The sequence below is a fragment of the Tachyglossus aculeatus genome, chromosome 18 (assembly GCF_015852505.1).
Source record: "Tachyglossus aculeatus isolate mTacAcu1 chromosome 18, mTacAcu1.pri, whole genome shotgun sequence".
NCBI classification, from domain to species: domain Eukaryota; kingdom Metazoa; phylum Chordata; class Mammalia; order Monotremata; family Tachyglossidae; genus Tachyglossus; species Tachyglossus aculeatus.
Genome location: NC_052083.1, coordinates 27,922,006 through 27,946,712, shown reverse-complemented (window position 1 = coordinate 27,946,712; position 24,707 = coordinate 27,922,006). Strand labels below are relative to the sequence as shown.

General features: G+C 45.4%; 1 protein-coding gene across 1 annotated transcript; it reads right to left on the bottom strand.

The window, feature by feature from the left end:
* Nucleotides 1-21,557: 21,557 nt before the first annotated feature.
* On the bottom strand, nucleotides 21,558-22,939 carry MID1IP1 (MID1 interacting protein 1). Its single transcript, XM_038760333.1, has 2 exons — nucleotides 22,905-22,939; nucleotides 21,558-22,803 (listed from the first exon to the last, which is right to left on the bottom strand). The coding sequence occupies exon 2, from the start codon at nucleotides 22,697-22,699 to the stop codon at nucleotides 22,193-22,195; it is 507 nt and encodes a 168-aa protein (XP_038616261.1). The 5' UTR covers nucleotides 22,700-22,803; nucleotides 22,905-22,939; the 3' UTR covers nucleotides 21,558-22,192.
* Nucleotides 22,940-24,707: the final 1,768 nt, after the last annotated feature.

Below are 24,707 nucleotides of genomic sequence, written 5' to 3'. Positions count from 1 at the left end.
TAAGACTTTAAGCCCCATGTGGAACATGGATTGCATCCAACCTGATTACCTTGAATCTACCCCAGCATTTAGTACGGTGCCTGGTACATAGTAAGTACTGAACAAACACCATAAAAAAGAAAAAAGTCAGAGTAGGAGGTGTGGAATGAGGGGATGTTGGGGAGGGAAGGAATGCAGAATGCAAAATGTAGAATGAAGAATACTGAATGAGTCTTTCTTGGATACCTTCTCCACATTCCCATCAAAATCTTCTTTCATTTATAATCTAGGATTTGAGCTAATTCCTCACGAGAAATGCCAATTCTTCTCCTCTCCCAGGAGGAATTCCAATCCTATTCCCCTCACCCAGTTCTGGAGTTTCTCTTAATCTTTTCATACTGCTTTGTTGCTTAGAGAGGCCATTCAAAGTCCTCTTTGATGTTGGCTACTGAGCTGTAAATGACATCATCTATGTTACATGTCGCTTCTCTTACACATCACGTTGTCTTAGGCAACATTTTGAGAAAGTCGTTTGAGACCACCCTAATTTAGAACATTTCTCCTGGGGGGTCCTTAATAATAATAATTGTGGTATTTGTTAAGTGCTTACTAGGTGCCAAGGACTGTTCTAAGCACTGGGGTAAATACGACATGAGTCTGAGAGTCAGAAGGTCATGGGTTCAAATCCCGGGTCTGCCGCATGTCTGCTGTGTGACCTTAGGCAAGTCACTTTACTTCTCTGTGCCTCAGTTACCTCGTCTGTAAAATGGGGAATGAGACTGTGAGCCCCCTGTGGGACAGGGATTCTGTCCAAACCAATTTGCTTGTATGCACCCCAAAGCTTAGTACAATGCTTGGCACATAGTAAGCGCTTAAATACCACAATTACTATTATTATGAGTTCTAATACTAGCTTTGCTACTTGTCTGCTGTCGACCTTGGGTGAAACCCTTAATTTATCTGTGCCTCAGGTCCTTCATCTGTAAAATGGGGATTAAGACTGTGAGCCCTGTGTGGGACTGGGACTGAGTTCAATCTGATTATCTTGGATTTACCCCAGCGCTTAATACAGTGCCTGGCACGTAATAAGCCTTTAACAAATACCATAATTATAATTAATCATCATTATTGGAATTGCAGTGATATCAGGGCTACAGTCAGAATTGCAGGGGAACAGAGATCATTAGCTTATTACTGGCAGTGAATTCGTCTTTTAATTCTGCTGTATTGTACTCTCCCAAGCACTTATTACAGTGCTCTACATGTAGTAAGTGTTCAATAAACACCATTGGTTGATTGACTGCTTATGTCATGTTGGGACTAGTGTGTTCTGAAAACTTCCATGCAAACATCTATTGGGGAAAATTGTCCTAGTGACAGTGCTGAAGTGAATGGTTCTCTTCTCCCCTGAACTTCACAATAAGGAGGTGGAGAGGGAATGCGTTTACTTTCCTGTGACAGTTCCCATTTCCATAATTATGGCCCATCACTTGGGTTATCGTGAGGCTTAGGCACTCAGAAGAGCATCGGGTGGTGGGATCATTTTTAGACGGAGCCATAATTGGGACTGGGAAGAGGTTTGGCAGGCCACTGTATCTCAACCCCAATAAGCATGGTACTCCCCAGTCTAGCAGCAGCTAAAATTGGATCTGTGTTGTTTCTTTTTAAAAAAATTTAAAATTGCAGCAAATCGTTCTGCTAATTAAGGTAGATGAAGACATAAATGCATACGCCAATTACTGCTCTGGGATAAAATTGACTCTCAGATGACATTGAATGGGTTGGCTTGATGGAAATTCCCTGCAGAGAAAGGCAAGGGCCTGTTTTGGTTTCCTTGGGATCTGGGGGGAAGGAGACTATGCCAGAGGTAAGGAGGAGAGGTCAAGAAACAGTGTGGCCTTGTGGAAAGAGCATGGACCTGGAATCAGAGGACCTGGCTTCTAATCCTGGATTTGGACATTTTTATCACATTTGTTAAGCACTTACTATGTGCCAGGCGCTGTTCTAAACACTGGGGTAGATACAAAGTAATCAGGTTGAACACAGTCCAGGACTCACAGTCTTAATCCCCATTTTACAGATGAGGTAACTGAGGCCCAGAGAAATGAAGTGACTCTACCACTAGTCTGCTTTGCGACCTTGGGCAAGTCACTTCACTTTTTTGGGCCTCAGTTACCTCGTCTGTTAAATGGAGATTAAGCTTGTGAGCCCCACATGGGGCAGGGACTGCATCCAACTCGATTTGCTTGTATCCACCCCAGCGCTTAGTACAGTGCCTGGCACATAGTACTTAACAAATACTATTACTGTTATTATTATTATTATTATTATATTTATATCAATGTCTCTCTCCCAGTCAAGACTGCGAGTTCGCTGTGGGCAGGGAATAGGTCTATTATATTACTGTGTCGTACTGTCCTAAGCACTTAGAACCCATGACCCAAGTGCTTTTGGGAAGGATTTGAAGTCATACGTGAAGCAGTAGGGAGGGAAATAGAGAGGTTAGTCAGGGAAGGCTTCCTGGAAGAGATAAGATGATAGTTGGGGCTTGAGGATGGGGAGAATGCTGGTCTGTCAGAGGGGGAGGGAGTTCCAAGAGGAAAAGAGTGTGTGAGCACAAGGTAGGCAGTGAGACATCACTTGATCAGCTCTCTCCCTGACTACCTCATCTCACCGATTTTCTACTACAAGCCAGCCAACACAACCCACTCACTGCTTCTTCATCTCATCTGTCTTGTCCATGACCCCTTGTCTACATCCCCCTTCTGGCCCGGAACTCCCTCGCCTCTTCATATCCGACAGACCGCTGCTCTCCCCACCTTCAAAACCCTCCTAAAAATCCCATCTCCTTCAAGGGGCCTTCCCTGATTAAGCCCTCACAACCTCGTGGGCAGGGATTATGTCTGCTAGATTGTTGTGCCGTCCTCTCCCAAGAGCTTAACCCAATGCTCTGCACCTAGTGAATGCTCAACAAATACGATTGATTGATTGATTGATTTCCCCTCCTCCCTCTCTCTTTTGTGTTATCTATGCACTTGGATCCGTACCCTTTAAGCTCTTGCTATTCATCACTCGCTCAACTGCACAGAATTTACGTATGTATCCGTAATTTATTTCAATGTTCATCTCCCCCTTGTACAAGCATCTTGTGGACAGGGAACACACCTTCCAACCCTTTTGCATCGTACTATTCCAAGCGTTCTGCACTATATAGTACTCTGAGTTCGGTAAGTACTCAATAACTACCTCCCCAGCAATTAGAAGAGACTACACTTCTAAAAATCAGCTGACATGACTAGAAGTATCATTTGACGTGATGGTGCATAAAGAGAAAAAATAAGACAAACCAGAGATAAATTGAGTAAAATATGATCAGGTGACCCCATCAAATTTCCCGGAGATGTGGTGAAAATAACACTGTAAACACTCCCTGGAATCCTTATGGCGAAATAATTTATATCTAAGACATCGAACAGCATTTATTCTCTCTCCCTCCCCCCCACCTCAACCCCTCCTTCAATACCTTGATTTCTATTCCCTTCGCCTCTTGCTTTGTCTGGGGGCTTGGAGTAAAGCCCCAAATGAAATGTGGAAAACAATGGAAACATTAAAGGAAAATGCCACGCTCATTATGAATGAATGCCTTTGTGTCTCTGGGAATGGGGAAGACAGTGATGTCCCTGTTGGGAATAATTGAAAATTTTCACTGAGAATAGGATCCTTATTGGAATAGAAACAATCCTCTCTAAGGGCTTCTCCTTGGGAGCTCAAGACGCAGGGATGGCAGGCTCCTCCGTGAAGAAATGAGATGTGTTGATTTGGAAAGTAAAAAAGGCTACTTCTGTTGATTTTTCTGTAAATGTCATGTGCAATAAATTATTCGGTAGTCTGAAGATCATTTTGCAAGTAAAAACGTTTAGATTGTCATTTTCCTCCAGATGAATTGGTATATATTCCCTGTCTTTGTTTGACTTGAGGAACTCTTCCCTTGAAGGAAACGCAGTATATTAATCGATGATATAGTTTGTACCAGGGCTTTCAGAGGTTTGGTCCTAGGACCTTTTCCAGAGCCCTGGCCCTTGTTGTGTTGAGGACGGGCTAGTAGAAGGAAAATGGGCCTGGGACTCCGAGAACCTGGGTTCTAATCCTTGTTCTGTCATCTGCCTGCTGTGCAAACCTGAGGAAAGTCACTAAACCTGTCTGGGCTCCAGTTCCTTCATATGTAAAATATGGATTAAATACCTGTTCTCCTTCCTACTTAGGCTGTGAGCCTGAGGAGGGACAGGGACTGTTTTTAACTGGATTATCTCTTGTATTTACTCTAGGACTTTGGTACTTGGCACGTTTGGGGGGGAAGGGGTGGTAATCAGAAACATCAGAGGTGCTAGGAACATCTGGTCCTCACTGGTCAGATCAGGAAAACCCAGGGGTGATAGAGCCGATATCTATTCTTCAGGCTTTCCCACCTCCTTGCTCCCAGGTGTTTTCAAAGTGAGCAAGTAGTCCTCAGTGAGCTAGAGCCCTACTGGCCAGTTTTCAGAGCCCCAGCACAGACTAAGTGCTCTAGAAAACTGTGGGCAGGAAATGTGTTTGTTTATTGCTGTGCTGTACTCTCCCAAGTGCTTAGTACAATGCTCTGCACATGGGAAGCACTCAGTAAACACGATGGACTAAGTACTGATGCCCTGAGAGGAGCCAAAAAAACCCCAAAACAAAACCAAAAACCTAGTTGCACATTATCAAAGAAAAGGCTTTCGACCAACCTGGGCAAATTATGTTGGAAACGTTCCTGAGAGTTGCAAGTTTTGCTTTGATTTGATTCCCAGTAAGACTAAGGAGGTGCATGGATTGTGGAGTTTTCATTGGAAGGGGCATCAGCTTTGCCTTGTGGCAGAGTCAGGCCTTGACACCCTGTCCTCTCTCCTCAGAAAGACACATTTCTACCTTTCCAAAGTTTGAGCGCTGCATTAGCGCAACAGAATTTCTCTTTCATATCAGATTTTCCACAGGGATGTGGAGTGCTTTCAATCAATAGTTGCTTATCTCGAATTTCAGTCGGCCACTCCAGATTTTGAAATCCAGGTTTGCCTTCTGTTGGTATTTATGCTGCGGCCAAAATGACACCTCCAACATTGTCCAACTCTCCTGCTTCGGTATGTGAGACATCTGGTAGACCAGGATCCATAATGCTACTATTAATAATAACAATAATAGTGATAATAACTATATTTATTAAGCACTTATGTTATTCCAAGCACTGTGCTAAGCTCTAGTGTAAATACAATCTGATCAAACTCAGTCCCTGGGCACCAAGGGGCTCAGAGTCTAAGGGGAAGCCAGACCCTCTTCCTACTCAGTGTTGAATCCTGATCAGTAAATCAATTTATTGCCCATGGAGATATGCCCATGCCCATAGTGGTATTTATTGACTACTCACCATGTGTAGAGCACTAAGAACTTGGGAGAGTACAATATAGTTGATAGACATGACCTCTGCCCTCAAGGAGCTTACCATATTGAAAAGGAGATCATCAAATTGGCTTCTTCTGTCTCCTCTAATAATAATGATGATGATGATGGTATTTGTTAAGCGCTTACTCTATGTCAAGCACTGTTCTAAGCACTGGGGTAGATCCAAGATAATCAGATTGGACACAGTCCCTGTTCCACATGAGGGCTCACAGTCTTAATCCCCATTTGACAGGGAAGTGAAGTGACTTCCCCAAGGTCACCCAGAAGGCAAGTGGCAGAACCAGATTTAGAACCCATGTCCTTCTGACTCCCAGGCCTGTGCTCTAACCACTAGGCTATGTTGCTTCTCAAGACTTTGAGCTCACTGTGAGCAGGAAACGCATCTACCAATTCTGTTGCATTGTTCTCTCCTGAGTGCTTAGTACAGTGCTCTGCACACAGTAAGTGCTCAGTAAATATCATTGACTGATTGATTCTGTCCAAGTGACTCGGAGTTTATCACCCAAGAGCCTTGAGATAATGAGGTGAAGTATGGAAGGAAGTCTCTTTTTTTGTGACCCAGCAAGTGATGAGAATCTAAGCTGCTAATATCACAAAGGAATATCTGCTGCTGCTGCTTCTATCTGGAAGACTAGCAGAGACAAAGTCTGGCAGATCTAGGGCAGGACATTGCCAAGAAATCCATTAAACAACAATAATAATAACCATAATAATAATTGTGATATTTGTTAAGCGTTTACTATGTGCCAAGCACAGTAGTAAGCGCTGGGGGAGATACAAGCTAATTAGGTTGGACTAAGGTTGTACTAAGCGCTTAGTACAGTGCTCTGCACACAGTAAGCGCTCAATAAATATGATTGATGATGACCCAGTCCCTGTTCCACATGGGGCTCACAGTCTCAATCCCCATTTTACAGATTAAGTAACTGAGGCACAGAAAAGTGAAGTGATTTGCCCAGGGTCACACAGCAGACAAGTAGCAGAGCCTGGCATTAGAACCCATGACCTTGAACTCTCAAGCCTGTACTTTATCCATTACACAATGCTTCTTTGCTGTAATTCAATAATCTATGCACAGATTCCCAGAGCTCTCCATGGGCAAAAATTTCCTTGCTCCTGGACTCTGAGAACCTGCTACTGCTTTTTTCAGCAATAATAATGATTATGGTATTATTAAACACTTACTATGTGCCAGGCAACGTACTAAGTGCTGGGAAAGATACAAGCTAATTAAGTTAGACACAGTCCCTGTCCCACAGTCTAAGAGGCTCACAGTCTAAGAGGGAGCAGGTTTCAATCCCCATTTTACAGATGAGGAAGCTGCAGGACAGAGAAGTGAAGTGACTTGTCCAAGGTCACACAGCAGATGAGTGGCAGATCTGGGATTAGAACTCAGGTCCCCTGACTCCCAGGCCACTGTTCTTTCCACAATACCATGCTGCTTCTTAACAGTATAAGACTTGGTTGGTCTTTTCCCCCAGGCTGTTTTCCCAAGTGCTTTACTTGAATAACTCATCGAGTCTGTGGTAGAGTGAGGAAGAGAAGAGAATGGAGAGAGGAAGAAAAAAGACTCTATCCAGAAATTCAACACTTTTTATAACCCAGAATTATAATTGCTGGAACTAAAGCTTTCTCTTCAAGAAGAGAAAAATGGGGTTCTTTTCACTAAGCCAGTTCTCCCATTTGAGTTTCCATATGACATCAATGCGTAACCAGAGTCTTCAACTCATTCATTCAATCATATTTATTGAACGTTTACTGTGTGCAGAGTACTGTACTAAGTGCTTGGAAGAGTACAATATAGCACATTTCCTGCCCAAAACGAGTTTACTCTAGAGGACAAGTTTACAGGTCTAGAGGACCACCAATACTTCAAATAAAGCAATCAATCAATCAATAGTATTTTCTGAGAACTTACTATGTGCAGAACACTCTACTAAGCACTTGAGAGAGCCCAATGCAGCAGGATTAGCAGACATCTTCTCTTCCCATCAGTAAGAAACCCATTTCTCTCCACACATATTGCCATCATACCAAAATCCAGTCGCAAATGGAAGTCTATAGTCCAACTGTGATTCTGATCTTTCGTTTTTCCATGAACCACTCCTGCCCAGTAGATAAAGAAAAATATTTATCTTTAGACTTCAATAAAGACCTGCTCCGAGAACAGCTTTTCCAAATGAGTATCTGAATATTAATAGACTATTGGAGAATCAGAATATCAATAGTTACTCACTTTTTCCTAAACAGCTATCCTAGAGTAAGTCAAAGTAACTCGGCCAGATGGTCTAGTGGAAAGAGCACAGGGCCTGGGAGTACAGTGCTTGTCACAAAGTAAGTGCTGAACAAGTACAGCAATTATCATTTTTATTTATTGAGTACAGTGTGCAGAGCACTCATGAAGTAATTAGGAGGGTATATAATGAAATGGATCTTGTGTCCTAACTTCCATCTCCACAAAGCCTTAAACTTTCTTTTCCCAATTCCCTCATTTCCTCCTCTCAAACCCCTCCTCCTCCACCCTGTCTCCCACCATCCGCTCCACTGTCTTTCACTGTCCCTTTTACTTCCACCAAGATCTCCTCACTCCCTTTCCTCAGGGTGATCCTTCACCCCCCAACCCCATTTCCTATTTAAATAATATTTAAGGGTTTACTTTGTGCCAGCTACTAAACACTGGGGTATTTCCAAGCTAATCAATGTTGGACACAGTCCAACACAAGGGGCTCATAGTCTTAATCCCCATTTTACAGATGAGATAATTGAGGCACAGAGAAGTTAAGTGACTGTCCCAAGATCACACACATCTATTTCCATCTTCCAGATTTCATGAGTGCTGCAGCTCAAGAGAGTTGAACTTTGCTATTTGTGTTGAGTCTATTTCACCCCTTCTAACCCCTCCAGAGGCAAACTGCTATTCCATCTCTGCTAGTTGCCCCTGCTCAGAAAGAAAAAGATGGAAACTCACCAGGTCTCTTCATTCTCACCCACATTCACACTGTCTGGAGCTGGTGTGATCTTGGGCAAGTCACTTCACCTGATTAACTTATATCTACCTCAGCACTTAGAACAGTGCTTGTCACATAGCAGGCCCTTAACAAATATGATAATAATAATAATAATCAGATGAGGGTTAATCCAAAATCAAATGGAGAGGAGGGGAAGGTTTTCTAGATATTTATTTCAGCTTAATTATGAATTTTTAGAAACATGAATAGCAAGTTTTAATCTTAGTCTTACACAAGAAGTACATTCTTCTAAGGAGCATCATAACATATCTTAATTGATAGTTATGTACACATACATAAAATTGATAGTTACATACACATACATAACTACCAATTAAGATTTGGAATTAGAAAACATAGCTAGAGTATGTATGCATAAAAATATATAAGCAGCATGGCCTAGTTGGATAGAGCATGGACCTGGGAGTGAGAAGGACCTGGGTTCTAATCCCAGTTCAGCCCTTTGTCTTCTGTGTGATCTTGGGCAAGTCACTTAACTTCTCTGTGCTTCAGTTATCTTATAAAATGGGGATTAAGACTGTGAGCCCCATGTGGGACAGGGACTGGTCCAACCTAACTTGTATCTACCCTGGCAAACAGGAAATGCTTGACAAATACCACATATATGATATATATGATTATATATATACATGTATATATTTGTGTATATGTGTATATTATATATTTATGAATATACCTCATATATTTATGGTATTTATGATATATGTATATATCTATATTTGAGTATCTATTTGTATATGTATACATGTAGTTATATATGTATAGATATACATACTCTATGCATTTTGGTTTTGTGACTAATTCAGATTGTTGGTACTACTCACTAAGCTTCATGCAAGTATACAGGGTAACACACACTTACTACCACCCGGAAAACGTAAGTCAGGAGAGTAGAAAACTGGGCAATGGCTGAGTAATACTAATTGTGGCACTTAAGCGCTTCTTATGTGTCAAGCACTGTAGTAGATACAAGTTAGTCAGGTCCCACATGGGGCTCATGGTCTATGTAGGAGGGAGAACAGGTATTAAATCCCCATTTTACAGGTGAGGAAACTGAGGCATGGAGAAGTTAAGTGCCTTGCCCACAGCTGTAAGTTTTTAAATGAAATTTAACAACACCCAGTGAATCCCATCTTGCATGCAAAAGGTCGAGCTCTGAGATCTTTCAACTGACAGTCTAGAAGGGGAGACAGATGTTAGTATAAATAAATAAATGACAGATCTGGACATAAGTGCTGTGGGGCTGGGAGGGGGGATGAATAAAGGGAGCAGGTCAGGGGGATGCTGAAGGGAGTGGAAGAAGAGGAAAGGAGGGCTTAGTCAGGGAAGGCCTCGTGGAGGAGATGGGCCTTCAACAAGGCTTTGAAGGGGGGGGCGTGATTGTCTGTCAGACATGAACGTCACTGGGCCATATGTTGGTTGCCCCAGGCTCAGTCCTAAAAGGAAGCGTGGCCTGAGAAAATCCTTACAAGAGCCCTCTGTGAAGGGAAGTTGTGGTGGAGTGGAGTACTTTAGAAAGGAGAAGGAGGCTACTGGGGAACTCAAATCTAATGGTTTCCATAAGATTGCCAGTCATCTGTGTGGTCAGCAGGAGTTAGGGCGGTTTGAGAGCCTTTGACATTAAACGATAAGTTCCTCAAGGACAGTGATCCCGTCTGACGTCTACTGACCTCTCGTAAGTGTTTAGAGAAGCAGTGTGGCCTAGTGGAAAGAGCACAGGCCTGGGAGTCGGAAGACCTGGGTTCTAATCTCTGCTTCACCACTTGTCAGCTATGTGACCTTGGATGAGTCACTTCATTTCTCTGTGCCTCAGTTACCCTATCTGTAAAATGAGGATTCAATACCTGTTCTCCTCTTAGCCTGTGAAACCTGAGTGGAACAGGGGCTGGGTCTAACCTGATTATCCTGTATCTTCCCCAGTGCTTAGAACAGTGCTTGATACACAGTGAGCACTTAACCGGTGGCAAGTGGACAGCAAATGGGAAGAAAACTGTGAGCTCTGACATTTTCTCTTTGACTCGGGGTCATAATTATGCAGGTTATTCTCAATCAGTTGACCGTCCATGAACTAAGCATATTATCAAGTGCTTACTATGTGCAGAGCGCTGTACTAAGCGCTTGGGAGAGGACGATATAACAGAATCGGTGCCCACAGTGAGCTCACAGTCTAGAGAACTATGCAATCTTACTCTGCTGTTGTTTTTGGAACTGTCGGCCTAGTCAATACAAGTTCCTTGAACTTGCCCTTATCAATTTACCACCTGTCCAGTTGCAAGTTGGCAGTAAAATATCTCTCCCATCCATGCTTCCTTCATTCTCTGAATTCAAGTGAGCTTCAACAGCCTTTCCCTTTTCCCTACAGTCTCATTAAATGGGTTCTTATGCAGCATTAGTTAGATGGCATTTTCCTCTGTGAGGATATTTAAATCGGACATAAACTGGCTTAGTAAAACGGTAAGAGCGGGACAGTGCTCCCGTGAAGATATAAGAACACAAAGCATATTACTGAAACAGTCTATGACTGAAGCAACATTAAAGCAGAACAATAAAAGAAAAAGGTATGATGACTTTAAAGCTACTAGGGTCTCATAAAAATGGGAAATACATACCTTAGGTTCAGAATAAATCCACCCTGTGGAATGTTGCAAGGGCTGTGATTTTTACCCAGGGAAACCGAGAAGATGTGTGGCTTAGCAAAGGGAGCACAGGCCTGGGAGTCAGAAGGATCTGAGTTCTCATCCCAACTCCACCACTTGTCTGCTGTGTGACCTTGGGCAAGTCACTCCACTTCTCTGTGCCTCAGTTACCTCATCTGTAAAATGGGGTTTAAGACCGTGAGCCCAATGTGGGACAGGGACTGAGTCCAGCCCAATTTGCTTGTACTCACCCCAGCACTTAGTACAGAGCCTGGCACAAAGTAAGTGTTTAACAAATACCACAGCTATTATTTGCTAATCTCATCCTACTCAACACCTACTCTCTCAATGTCCCAAGCACAACATCTCATTTCCAAATGAAGGTCAGGATGGTGGCTCCTTTATGACATGCCTACAACCTGTTATTAGTATTATTGTTATTGTTGTACCAGTTTGGGTCCTGGGATGCAAGAGAAGATTCAGCTCTCAACAAGCTGTGGGCTAAAATATCACACAGTTCAACACCCCCCATTCTGTGGAGATGGAGTAGCCCATGGATTGTTCTGTTTCAAACATGTGAGATGCATTCTCAGCACTACTTACTTGCCTCTTGTTTTTCTTTATTTTTTTAAATGGTATTTGGTAGTGGCAATGGATGCATCTGGACTGCATTTCCATGAGGTGGCTCATGGTATTTGTTAAGTGCTTACTATGTGTCAAGTATTTTTCTAAACGCTGGAATAGCGACAAGCTAATTAGGTTGGACATGGTTCCTGTCCCACATGAGGCTGTCTTCTAATAATAATAATAGCTTTTGTTAAGCACTTACTATGTGCCAGGCAGTGTTCTAAGCACTGGGGTAGATGCAAGCTAATCAGGTTGGGCACAGTCCTTGTCCCACATGGGGTTGGTTCACAGTCTTAAACCTCATTTTATGGATGAGGTAACAGGCACAGAGAAGTTAAGTGGTTAAGAAGTTAAGAAGTTAAACCCAAAGTCACACAGCAGACAAGTGGTGGTGCCAGCATTAGAACCCAGGTTCTTCTGACTCCCAGGCCCATGCTCTATCCCCTAGGCCATGCTGCTTCCCTGTTTAAGTAGGAGGGAGACAGATATTTAATCCCCATTTTACAGTGGAGGAAACTGAGGCACAGAGAAGTTTAGTGATATGCCCAAGGTCATGCAGAAAGCAATAGGCAGAGCTGGGATTAGAACCCAGGTCTTCTGACTCCCAGGATTGAGCTCTTTCCACTAGATCATGATGCATACTTGTTCTTTTTTGTGGTATTTTTTAAGCACTTACTATGTGCCAGACACTGTTCTAGGAGCTGAGTTAGATACAAGCTAATTAACATGGACACATGTCCATGGACACAGAGAAGCAGCATGACTCAGTGGAAAAAGCACCAGCTTGGGAGTCAGAGGACGTAGGTTCTAATCCCGGCTCTGCCGCTTGCCTGACGTGTGACCTTGGGCAAGTTACTTAACTTCCCTGTGCCTCAGTTCCCTCATCTGTAAAATGGGGATTAAGACTGTGAGTCCCACATGGGACAACCTGATTACCTTGTATCTCTCCCAGCGTTTAGAATGGTGCTTGGCCCATAGTAAGCGCTTAATAAATACCATAATTATTGTTATTATTAGTTTGTCCTGTATTGGACTATGGGACTCACAGTCTTAATCCCTGTTTAGCAGATGAGGTAAAATGAGGCACAGAGGAGGTAAGTGATTTGCCCAAGGCCACACAGCAGAAACCTGGTGGAGTTAGTATTTGAACCCAAGTCTTTCTGACTCCCAGGCCAATGCTTTATCCACTAGGCCAGGCTGCTTCTTATAGTGGAGAGGAGTAAACTTCCTAAAATAATAATAATATTTATAAAGTGCTTCCTATAATAATATGTGGTATGTTTTAGTGCTACCAATGTACCAACCATTGTGCTAAGCACTGGGGTAGATATAGTTCACCTTTGCAGAAGTAACTTTCAACTTGCTTCTGCTTCCAAGTAATTCTTGGATGGTCTGGAGTTAGAAATCTTCCATCTTGTCTTCAGAGCTGTTTCAAAATTTACAACTACTTGGAACCACAAAATCTATTCACTGTACATGGCTTATTTTAGTGACACCATGATGAAGATTTAGTATTTTCGTTTAAATGCTGAATTTCCCATTGGAGTTAACACTCACCCTTTGTGGTTAAACAGCCTATAGACCTTTCACATCTATGAAGTGCTTGACCATTATTTGCATGTTACTTTAAAAAAAAATGGTATTTGTTCAATGCTTATGTGCCAGACAGTGTACTAAATCCTAGGGGAGATACAAGCTAATCTGGTTGGACACAGTCCATGATACACTTGGGGCACATACACTCAATCCCCATTTTACAGATGAGATAAACTGAGGCACAGAGAAGTTAAGTGACTTGCCCAAGGCCACGCATCAGACAAGTGGTGGAGTCAAGATTAGAACTGGGATTAGATTAAATATAGTGACAACCTTTTGATGTCACCAAGTGTTATTTGAAATTTTTAAAAAATTGCTTAAGAGGTGAACTGGAGTCTGAGGGCTCAGAACTGAATATGCCAGCTCGTAAGGTGGGAGTAACTGGAGCAGGAAAAGCATATGTCTCTTCCCCTATGGAAGAAAGCGGCATGGCCTATTGGGTAGAACCCAGGCCTGGGAGACAGAAGGACCTGCTTTCTAATCCTGGCTCCGCCCCTTGTTTGTCGTGTGACCTTGGGCAAGTCACTTAACTTCTCTGTGCCTCCATTCCCTCACCTGTAAAATGCCTGTTACCTCATCTGCAAAATGGGAAGTAATACTGTGAGCCCCATGTGGGACATGAACTGGGTCCATCCTGATTAGCTTGGATCTTCCCCAGTGCTTAGTACAGTGCTTGGCACATAGTAAGCACTGAACAAATGCCTTAGAAAAAGAACAAAAGAACTGGCCTTCCTCTTAATGATTTTTTCCCGTGGCCAAGAAGAACTCAGAGTTTTACTCAGTTTTCTTTTAACTTCTAAAACTACTTAGAGTGGACAAAAGGACCTCTCTATCAGTTGTTTTATTTCTGTGTGTGCCTGACCAGATTTCTTTGGCAAATCCCTTCTCAGACTATGGGCCCATGTAGGACAGGGGCTGTGTCCAACTTGATTATCTTGTATTTACCCTAGCACTTAGTACAATGCTTGGCACTTAGTAAGCACTTAAAAGAGCACCTTCTATAAACTGTTATTTAGAAAATTGTTTTAAATATACAAATTACCTATTAGAAAATGTGAAAACAGGGAAGAACACTGCTCTGGGTATGGTTAAATTTTAACTGTGTGAAGACTGCTAAAAATCAAAAGTGATGTTTTTCACAGTACCTATAATTCATAGAAATGACATTTACGCATTAAGCCATTAAATTAAAGTCATTTGCAGGAATTCTGTTGGCTGTGAAAAACAGGACCTTGAATTTTTAGCCTTACGTGATTAAAATGAAACCTTCAAATAGTGAAGGGGTTTGTCACTTCTTTTCACAGGACATATTGTATAATTTCTGGCTTGAATATCTGTGGGCTGAAAAGACATTCTGTCCTTTAGTTAAATACCAAAGATGACCGCTAAAAATGTGTGTGAAAGTGCCCACCTTCAAAAACAGAGATGCCCGACGTGAGTGAAAGGCATTAGATTGTTGCTCAGAAGACAAATAATGATTATTATGTTGGCGATGGAAAGGGACAGATTATCAAATGAAGAAAGGAATAAAATACAGAGAAAAGTCTCCTTACTGCTCTAAAACAGTGAACATCGTCACGATGCACTGAACTACGGATATGAGAGAGTGATTTCCATGAGTGTATAGATTTACAGCGGGTCCTGGAAATCACTATCCTGAATGAAAGGAATCCATCAAAAACCTTTCAGATCAGTAAAGCAGGTTAAATGATTTTAGCCAATTGCAAAAGAAAATGCACCATTTTACAAAACACTTGAACGACGAATCCTTTTCAATCTACTGAGTCTTTCAAGCTTCTTGGCAACATAGAAACCAAATGGTCTCTCTACCCAGATCTAGAAAATAATATTGAAAACTTTCCATGGGGCTACAGTGGTTATCTAAATGAGAATCTTTTATCTGAAAAAGGGCAGTCATTCTCATTTGTCATTAGATCAAATTATCATCCCTCCCCTCTCTATTTTCCCTGCTTACTACCTCACCTTTGCCCCGATCCCACTTAACTACCTCCAAGGCATTTTCGTATGTGTCCTTATACCTTGTGACTTCCCTTACCCGTAATTTGTTTCAACATAATAATAATAATTATTATGGTATTTGTTAAGCGCTTACTATGTGCCAGGCACTGGGGTAGATACAAGTCAATCGTGTTAAGTCAAGGTGATGTAGAAAGGAATGGGAGAAGAGGAAAGGAGGGCTTAGTCAGGGAAGGCCTCTTGGAGGTGTGTCTTCTATAAGGCTTTGAAGGTGGGGAGAGTCATTGACTGTGGGACTGCAGGACATGGGCAAGAGGTCAGTGGCAAAATAGAGAGGAAGACAGTAGTTGTTATGGTACTTATAGAGCAACTACTAAGGGCAGTGCAAGGTACCAAGCACTTCGAGAAGTCTCTTAAAGCTCAATGTTCTCCCCGGTCTCTCAGTTACCTCACTTAGAAAATGGGGATTAAGACGGGAAGCCCCACGTGGTACATGAACTGCATCCAACCTGATTATCTTGTATCTAACCCCAGCATTTAGAACAGTGCCTGGCACATAGCGAGTACTTAAAGACCACAAAAAGAAAAAAAAATGAGTAGCAAAACAGACTAATTTGTGTGAGGTTTTTAGATTTCTTTTAACGGTATTTGCTAAGCGCTTACTATCTGTCAAACCCTCTTCTAAGTGCTGGGGTAGGTATATGGTAATCAGGTCAGACACAGTTCCTGTTCCACATGGGGCTCAAAATCTAAGTAGGAGGGAGAACAGGTATCCTCATTTTATAGTTGAGGAAAACAGGCACAGAGAAGTTGTGAGCACAGAGAAGTTGTGACTTGCCCAAGGTCACACAGTGAGCAATCTACAGAGCTGGGATTGGTGTTTCACAGGCTTTTTTCCCCTCCTGCCAGGATGCTGTCTGAGAAGTGAAACAGCCCCGCCCAGATGGCAAAAATGAGAAGGAATTGGGCTGGGTAACCAAAACAGGAGAAAACCAGAACGCAGCACTGCACATCTGGCAAAATCGAGGCTGAGAGGAGAATCTTGTTTTCAAGCAAAATTGAGACTAAGAGTCTTTTTTTATGATATTTGTTCAGCACTTACTATGTGCCAGGCACTGTACTAAGCGCTAGGATAGATCCAAGCTAATCAGGTTGGACACACTCCGTGTCCCCAACAGGGCTTGTGGTCTTAAACTCCATTTTACAAGTGAGGTAACTGAGGCACAGAGATGTGATTCAACCAAGGTCACACAGCAGACAAGTGGAGGAGCCAGGATTAGAACCCAAATCCTCCTGACTCCCAGGCCCTTGCTCTATCCACTATCAGGCTGCTTCTCATCTTTCTGTTATTCCCCTGCTGCATTTCTGGAGCCTTGGGATCCCTTTTCTCTGATGGCTCTTTGTTTCCTACAGGCCTTTCCAGCATTCTCTGGGATGACGCTGGGATGGGTTGAGGGGGGCCTCTGTCCTGAGCCCACCTGTCAAGGATACTCAACAAGGAGCACCCTCTCCCCCACATCTTTCCCGGTTGCCACCACACTACGTCAGTTTTGAGGAGAATACCATTTTCTAGGGACACAGCAAGTTCTATCAAGTATTCTAGTGGTGAGGAAGAGCAGTCAGTTTTCAATTAGCTCTAATGAGCACACCCATAGCTATAACATTCTTTAGCTTGGCAGAATGGCATTCAAAGATCTGTGGTACTGTACTCTCTCAAGTGCTTAGTACAGTGCTCTGCACACAGTAAGGGCTCAATAAATACTATTGATTGAATTCACAAAAGCCGTGTCACACACACTCACTCACCCTTGGCATGTATATGCTTGACTGTCTCCTCCAGACAGAAGCCTGTTTTAATTTTACTTCTATATCCATCTGTACATTCATTTGTTTTTTTGACTGGTTCCATCAGTCGACGGCATTTCTGGAGCACTTACTGTGTGCAGAGCACTGTACTAAGTGCTTGGAAGAGCACAGTACAAGGGAGCTGGTAGACCTATTTCCTGCCCACAAGGAGTTTACTGTCTAGAGGGGAATTTGACTCAACAAACCCACTGCCTCAAGTTCCTCTCCTCCAAAGCCCTTGGTGAAAAGCTGAACAATCCAGTTTCTTCCGCCCTTCACTCTCTCTTCAAGGTCATCAACGACTGCCTTCTTGTCAAAACTAATGGTCTCCCTTCTAATTCTCCTTGACTCGGAGGCCTTTTGAGTCTAGAAACAGCTCCCTCTCCTGTAAAAAACAATCCAACTTTGGTTTTCATTCATTCATTCAATCGTATTCATTGAGCGCTTACTATGTGCAGAGCACTGTACTAAGCGCTTGGGAAGTACAAGTTGGCAACATATGTTGGTTTTTCTGACACGGTCCTCTCCTGTTTCTCTCCCTTGCTTATAGCTGTTCCTTAAGTCCTTTTTGTCTCTGCCTTCTGCCCTTAACTGTGAGTCACTCCCAAAAGCTGTTTTCTGGTTTCGCTTCTCACTTTATACTCATTCTCTGGGATACCTCATCTGCTTCCACACCTTTGACCACCACCTCTACGTGGACGATTCCCAAATAATAATGGTACTTGTTAAGCGCTTACTATGTGCCAAGCACTGTTCTAGGCACTGGGGTAGATATAAGCTAATCAGGTTGGACACAGTCACTGACCCACGAGGGGCTCACACTCTTAATCCCCATTTTACAGAGGAGGTAGGTGAAGCACAGAGAAATGAAGTGACCTACCCAAGGTCACACAGCAGACAAGTGGTGGAGCCAGGATTAGAGCCCAGGTCGTACAGGAGCCCCCTGTCGTACTTAGGTACAGATCTTCACAATCTAATCTATTTTAGGGTTTGTCTACTGGTAAACTGTAAACTCCTTTAGGGCAGGAATCCAGCCTATTAATCGTAGTAGTCTCTCCTGAGCACTTGGCACAGTATTCTTCATAAAATAAATGCTCGATAAATAGATTAGTCAAATTCAAACTCAGGTCTTGACCACGTGTGATGTTAACACCCTCATGAGCTCTCTACAGAATGCAAAGGTTGAGTTGGCAGGTAGTCAGTGACATTTAATACCTTTTGAAACCTCTAAAGCTTGTGGAGCACTGATAGCATGGCAATAATAACTGTGGTATTTATTAACCACTTACTACGTGCCAGGCACTGTACTAAGCGCAGGAGTGGATAGAAGCAAATCAAATTGGACATGGTCCCTGTCCCCTGTGGGGCTCACAGTCTCAATCCCCTTTATCCAGATGAGGTAACTGAGGCCCACAGAAGCAAAGTGACTCGCCCAAAGTCACACAGCAGGCAAGTGGCAGAGCTGGGATTAGAATCCGTGACCCTCAATCTCCCAGGCCCAAGCTCTATCCACTATGCCATACTGCTTCTCTACAGCATGGCTTGGGAGTCAGAGGTCATGGGTTCAAATCCCAGCTTTGCTGCTTGTCAGCTGTGTGACTTTGAGCAAGTCACTTAACTTCTCTGTGCCTCAGTTACCTCATCTGTAAAATGGGGATTAAGATTGTGAGCCCCACATGGGACAACCTGCTCACCTGGTATCCTCCCCAGTGCTTAGAGCAGTGCTTTGCACATAGTAAGCGCTTAATACCAAAATTATTATTATTATTATTATTACATCGTGGCAAGACTTGGGTCTGGTCCATGAACTTTAATATCTGCTTTCCTCCATTTTGCACGAACCACTGGCAACCCACGAATAGTATTCATTACGTGGACAAAACAGATGTGTCCAAGGAGTTATCATACAGTGATTTTGACCCTGCCGTCAATTTTCCTTACCGGAGCAGTGAACCAACCATTTACTTCAAAAGGTTTTAGCAGGCCTGGGAGTCGGAAGGTCATGGGTTCTAATCCCAGCCTTGCCACTTGTCTCTCTGTGACATGGAGCAAGTCATTTCACTTCTCTGGGCCTCAGTGATCTCACCTGTAAAATGGGGATGGAGACTGTGAACCCCACGTGGACAGGGACTGTGTCCAACTTGATTTGCTTGTATCCACCCCAGGGCCTAGTATGATGCCTGGTACCTATTAAGAGCTTAACAAACATTACAATTATTTTCACACAACAGAGCAAATGAATTATGAAAACTTGTGAAAGTAGAACTGTAACTTCTAAAAAAAAAAAAAAGGCTTGTAGTACACAACTATTACTACGATGACTACATCTACAATACCACCACAGTTGTCTAGATACTTTGGCTACTTCCTGGAAGTAAATTAGGGGCCTAATTTGCCCCGAGACAATAGGTTAGGCACCAGTCCCTACTGTTGGGTAGGGACTGTCTCTATATGGTGCCAACTTGTACTTCCCAAGCGCTTAGTACAGTGCTCTGCACACGGTAAGTGCTCAATAAATACAATTGATTGATTGATAGGAGCCCGTTGTTTTCTGAAGCTTCGGTAATATTTCTTCTGAAATTGTGGAACTTCACAGAACTCCTTAGACCTATGAGATCCTTTAATCCTGATACTACTGATACTGAGTTATCTTATTTTTGACAGGACAAACATATACTTCATATACTTTTATGGAGGCATGCTATTTCTATCCTGTAATTCCTTCAAGAGCATAGTTCACGATCAAGTCGCAGAGGCAGTTTGTTTCAGAAAACTCCATCTCTGAGCTATTCGAAAACTGTTGTCTTTTCATTTTTACTACTTTCGCTATTATGCAAATATGAAGTTCAGCATCTGGCGGTTATTTGCTTGGTAAAAGCGTGTCACACTTGAGCTTTCGTTTCCAAATCACGTCACCCAGGCCTCATAAATCCATTCATTTGGCGTTTCACTTTTACTAATTCACTTTATGGTACAATAAACTCCACAGAAGGGGAAAAGGGAACATGGACAGAGAACATTTATCACACGAGACAGTATATCTTGGTTTCACCCGAAGAGCGCTTCCACACACCTGTTCCCACACTCCTATTGCAAACTTCCGTTTGCTCAACCCTTGCTGTACATGGGATCTCTCCAGTGGCATGCTCACCGCTCCTCCAGCTTTTTCCTGAAAAGTTTCACTGAGTTTCAAGCTCCGCTCTTTGGACTTGGAATAGCATGGTTTGCGACCGTGGGGTTTGAAATGAGTGTTCCGGCAGAAACTGGCTCCCACCCCCTCCAAATACGAGGCTTATAAAAAAGGAAAAAAAAAAAAATGTCGCAGAACCCGTTCTCCACCTCAGTTCTGAAAGGACAATGTCCAGTGGCATGTAAAGTATTCTCGGGGCACCTGTGGCTTGGTTTATCAGATCTTTTGGTTCATTACTGAAGACACAGTGAACGATACACTGAAAGCATTTCTGGAAACTTCTCATTAAACTTTAACCTTTTCCTGTGGAGCGACGTGATGAAAAAAATAGGCCTAGAAGTATTTTAAATGCATTAAAATATCTTTAACCCAAAGAGCGGGGAATTAGAAACTCATTAGTGCATCATCTAGTGTGTGCCCATGGTGTCTCATCCGCATAATCTGGCGCTCTCCAATAATCCAGTATATTTTTACTGTCGCTCAGGACTTATTCTTCAAAGATCAAGCCACATAAATATATAATCTTGAGATCTTAGAGAAAACGCCCACCTGAGATCAAAGCGCAGCCTGGTCTGCGGTGTCAAAGAAAGAGAAAATGGATCAAGATTATGAAGTCAAGAAGAAGAATTGTGGTATTCGTTACGCACTATGTGCCAGGCACCGTACTTAAGCGCTGGGGTGGATGCAAACAAATGGGGCTGGACCCAGTCCCCGTCCCACGTGGAGCTCACAGTCTCCAACCCCATTTTACAGATGATGAAACTGAGGCCCAGAGAAGCAAAGCGCCTTGCCCAAGGCCGCACAGCAGACAAGTAGTTTCAATGAATAAACTGCCCCGAGTACATATCTTCTCCAATACCTTACCTGATATTTTACTGCGGTATTGACAGCACCTCCCATCCACACGCTCCTCTCCGTGAGACTTGACTTTCCCCAGCCCCCCATTTCTGTTTGGACAGGCGTGCTTACTACTCATTCACAATATCCGGCCAAGAAAACACGGATGGATTTTCGGCCGTCACAGCTTACAAAACAATGAAAACCAACCGCTTTCTGACATAAACATCTGTCAACTTACAAACACCTGAGGAAAAATAAAAATTTATTGTTTTGAAAAAAGTAAACAGTACTGAAAACGGGTCATGGGGGAGGAGGGGGAAGGGAGGGGATGAGGGTGGGTTGGCTGACAAAAATTTTGGTCAAAGATGAGTTAATACATTTGCATATTTATTACTGGGGTTTTCTTTTTTAGAATAGAACTCTACATCTGGATAAAAACAAAAACAAGTCTTAAATAAAGGTATACCTATACAACCCTGGAACCCTTCATCGTTCTGGCGAGGAGCAAAACCAGAACCGTCAGGTGGTTCCATCGGGGGAGCGGTGAGTCTATTTGAATCGTTGCAATTTTATTATTATTTTCGTTGGCTTCTCGGCCCACATTCCGCCCCCGGAGGGGGTGGGGCCGAGGGAGGGGAGCCGCGTAGCAGAAGACGGAGGGGCGTTGACGGAGAAGGCCCGCACGGGCCCCGCCATCAGCCATCGCTCTTTTTTGCGCGGGTGCGGGGTCCCCCGCTTGCCGTTTCCCGCTGTTGTGACATGTAATCATCGTGATAATAATAATAAAAAATAAGAGTGCAACACCGATGCAACCTCCTGCGGCCCCGCCTTTGCACCGGGAGGTTCGTCGGGCGCTTACTGAGCGCTTCCCGGGGGCGGAGCGCCGTGCTGAGCGCCTCGGAGGGTCCGCTGCGACCGGGCGGCCCTTTCTTCGGCTTAGCGCCGCGCGCAGGGCGGCCGCCCCCGTTGGCAAGCCCCGTCCTTCCCGGCGGGCCCTGGCCTCAGTTTCCCCAGCTCCCGAAGCCGATCTCCTCCTTGTACCTGTTGGTGAGGACGTTGGCCTTGCGGGTGAGCTGGGCGAGGACGGTGTGGAGGCCCCTTAGGTGGTAGTGGAACTGCTGCTCCAGGTCCTCCTCGGGCCCCGGGGCTCCGCCGGCGGCCCCGTCCCCGTCGGCCGTGGGCCGGTCCTTGCCCCGGCGGGCCTCGTCGGGCGGGGCCGGGGGCTGCAGGACCCCCCACTCGATGTCGTGGCGGATGGACTTGAGCAGCACGTAGTGGCCGTACATGTCCCGGCTGGGGCCGAAGAAGCCCCCGGCCCCGCCGTCCGTCCCCGGCCCCGGGGTTCCCCCGCCGGCCCCGGGGGCCCGCTCGGCCTGCGGCAGCGGCACGTCCCGCAGCAGGCTGGGCACCATCACCGTCTGGTCCATGGTGTTCACGGCGCCGATGAAGCGGTTCATGGCGTGGAACAGCGAGTGCTTCTGCTTGGACGACTCGCACAGCTGCATCATCGCCGCCGCCGCCGCCGCGGACGGACGGGCGGACGGGGTTCCCGCTCCTCCTCCTGCCGGTCCGGACTCGGGGAGTCGCGGCGAGCGCGGTCTGCGGGCACGGACTGGCAGCGGAGGGCAAAGGGGCGGCGATGAGCTACCGGGAGGCCTCCTCCATCACCCCTCCCCTCCCGCCCCGCCCCTCCGCGGGTCTCCCGGTACCCACCGGCGCTGGCCCCGTCTGCCCCTCCTCCTCCTGGTCCTGCCGCTGCTGCTCCTAGTCGTCCGGGCACCGGGCGGGGGCGGCGGCTGGAGGCGGCGGTGACCCTCTCCCCATCGCGGCGACCCTATTTATAGACGGGAACCGCTCCGAGGACGAGGTGCCGCCCCCTCCCCCCTCCCCCGGAGCTCGGGCTTTGGGCCCGGTGACCGCGAGTAACCCTGCGGGCCGGCGGGTGCGGCGTCGGCAGGCCACCGGGAAGCCCCGCCCCCTCGCCTGACTCCCGCGCGCGGGCGGAGGAGAGGCGGGCGGCGAAGCGCGCCCCCGACGGGCTCCCTCCTTCCAATGGGAACAGGCGGGGACGCGTCCGCGCAGGCGCCGGACTCCGTCGGGGGGGCGGGGGACGCGTCTGCGCAAGCGCCGGACCCCGTCGGATTGGACGAGGGACGGGCGGGGGCGCATCTGCGCAGGCGCCGCACTCCGTCGTGGGGAGGGGAATAGGACCGGGCGGGGACGCCTCCGCTCGTGCGCCCTTTTCCGTGTCTGCAGGCCGATGCCCTGTCCTCGGCCGCTCCCACCGGTTTATTATTAGCTGTTAACAGAGAGGGTTATTTTACCGGAGACAGGCGTGCATCCCCTTCACCCCTTTGCTTCCATCCCGGGACTCTTATGTAATCCGAGGCAGCAGTAGCAGCAGCAGCAAGACGAGGCCAGGGGGAGCATGCACCGGCCTCGTGGGTTTGCAGCCGGAGCCTCCCCGGCTCCTCATGCTCGGTCGGCTGCCAGTTGCTTTCTTTTTCCCCACCCCGTCTTGCAAGGGGTGTGTTTCCAAATCCTGAGCAGCTGCGGGTGGGGAGTGTCTACAGGAACCGACCAGCAAGCACGTGGGATCGGTAGCTTCGGATCGCATTTTGGGCGGGCTGAGGCCGCTCACCCAGGTAGTTTTGGGTTTTTCTTTTTTTCCTCCTCCTCCTCCTCCTCCTCCTCTTCTGTGGATGGTGGAGGAGCCGGGCATGAGGAATTGCTGGGTCTGAAAGGGGGACCATTGTGGTCCCAAAGCCACCTTCTTCTCCCCCGCCTCCCTCCAGGAAAGGGAGAAGGTGGGGGCAAGGGAAATGCACCGACAGCCACCCACTCCCATTATAGGTTCTTTTCTGGGGGAACGATGGGTGCAAGGGAAATACACCGACATGAATTCCTTTTTGCTCTTCACAGTTCGTGGAGTTGTACATTTTACATGGCGGGAAGGAATCGTGGTACCTTAGCATCATCCACCTGCTCCCATTGGGGTCCTTCTGGATCTCAAAGAACAAAAGCCTCCCCTTAATAATAATGGCATTTATTAAGTGCTTACTATATGCAAGGCACTGTTCTAAGCGCTTGCCCCCAAAACCTCGACAACTGCCTGTCCAACCACCCATAGTTCAGTGAATTGCACCCAAAAAGTGCACAGTGAAATCGATTTCTACAGTGCCCAGGACGGTGCATTTTTATCCCTGTGAGCCCGTTTTTGGGTAGGGATTGTCTCTGTTGCCGAATTGTACTTTCCAAGCGCTTAATACTGTGCTCTGCACACAGTAAGCGCTCAATAAATACGATTGAATGAATAAATGAATCCCGATTTCCTTCATCAGGGCTGGATTCCCTCCCCTGTGTCAGCTTTTGCATTTCTCCATCCTCAACTCCTCCCCTTCAGTTTTCAACATGTTCAGTAAGGCACACTCTGATCGCTCAAATTTTGGGGGGGGGTTCCAGGCTGTTTAAAACTCTTGGCTCGTTCTCAACAAGACCGACAGGGCCGCCAGAAGA

Excerpts from the sequence above, each read along its gene's own strand:
- MID1IP1 (XM_038760333.1), bottom strand. The coding sequence starts at position 22,699 with ATGATGCAGCTGTGCGAGTCGTCCAAGCAGAAGCACTCGCTGTTCCAC.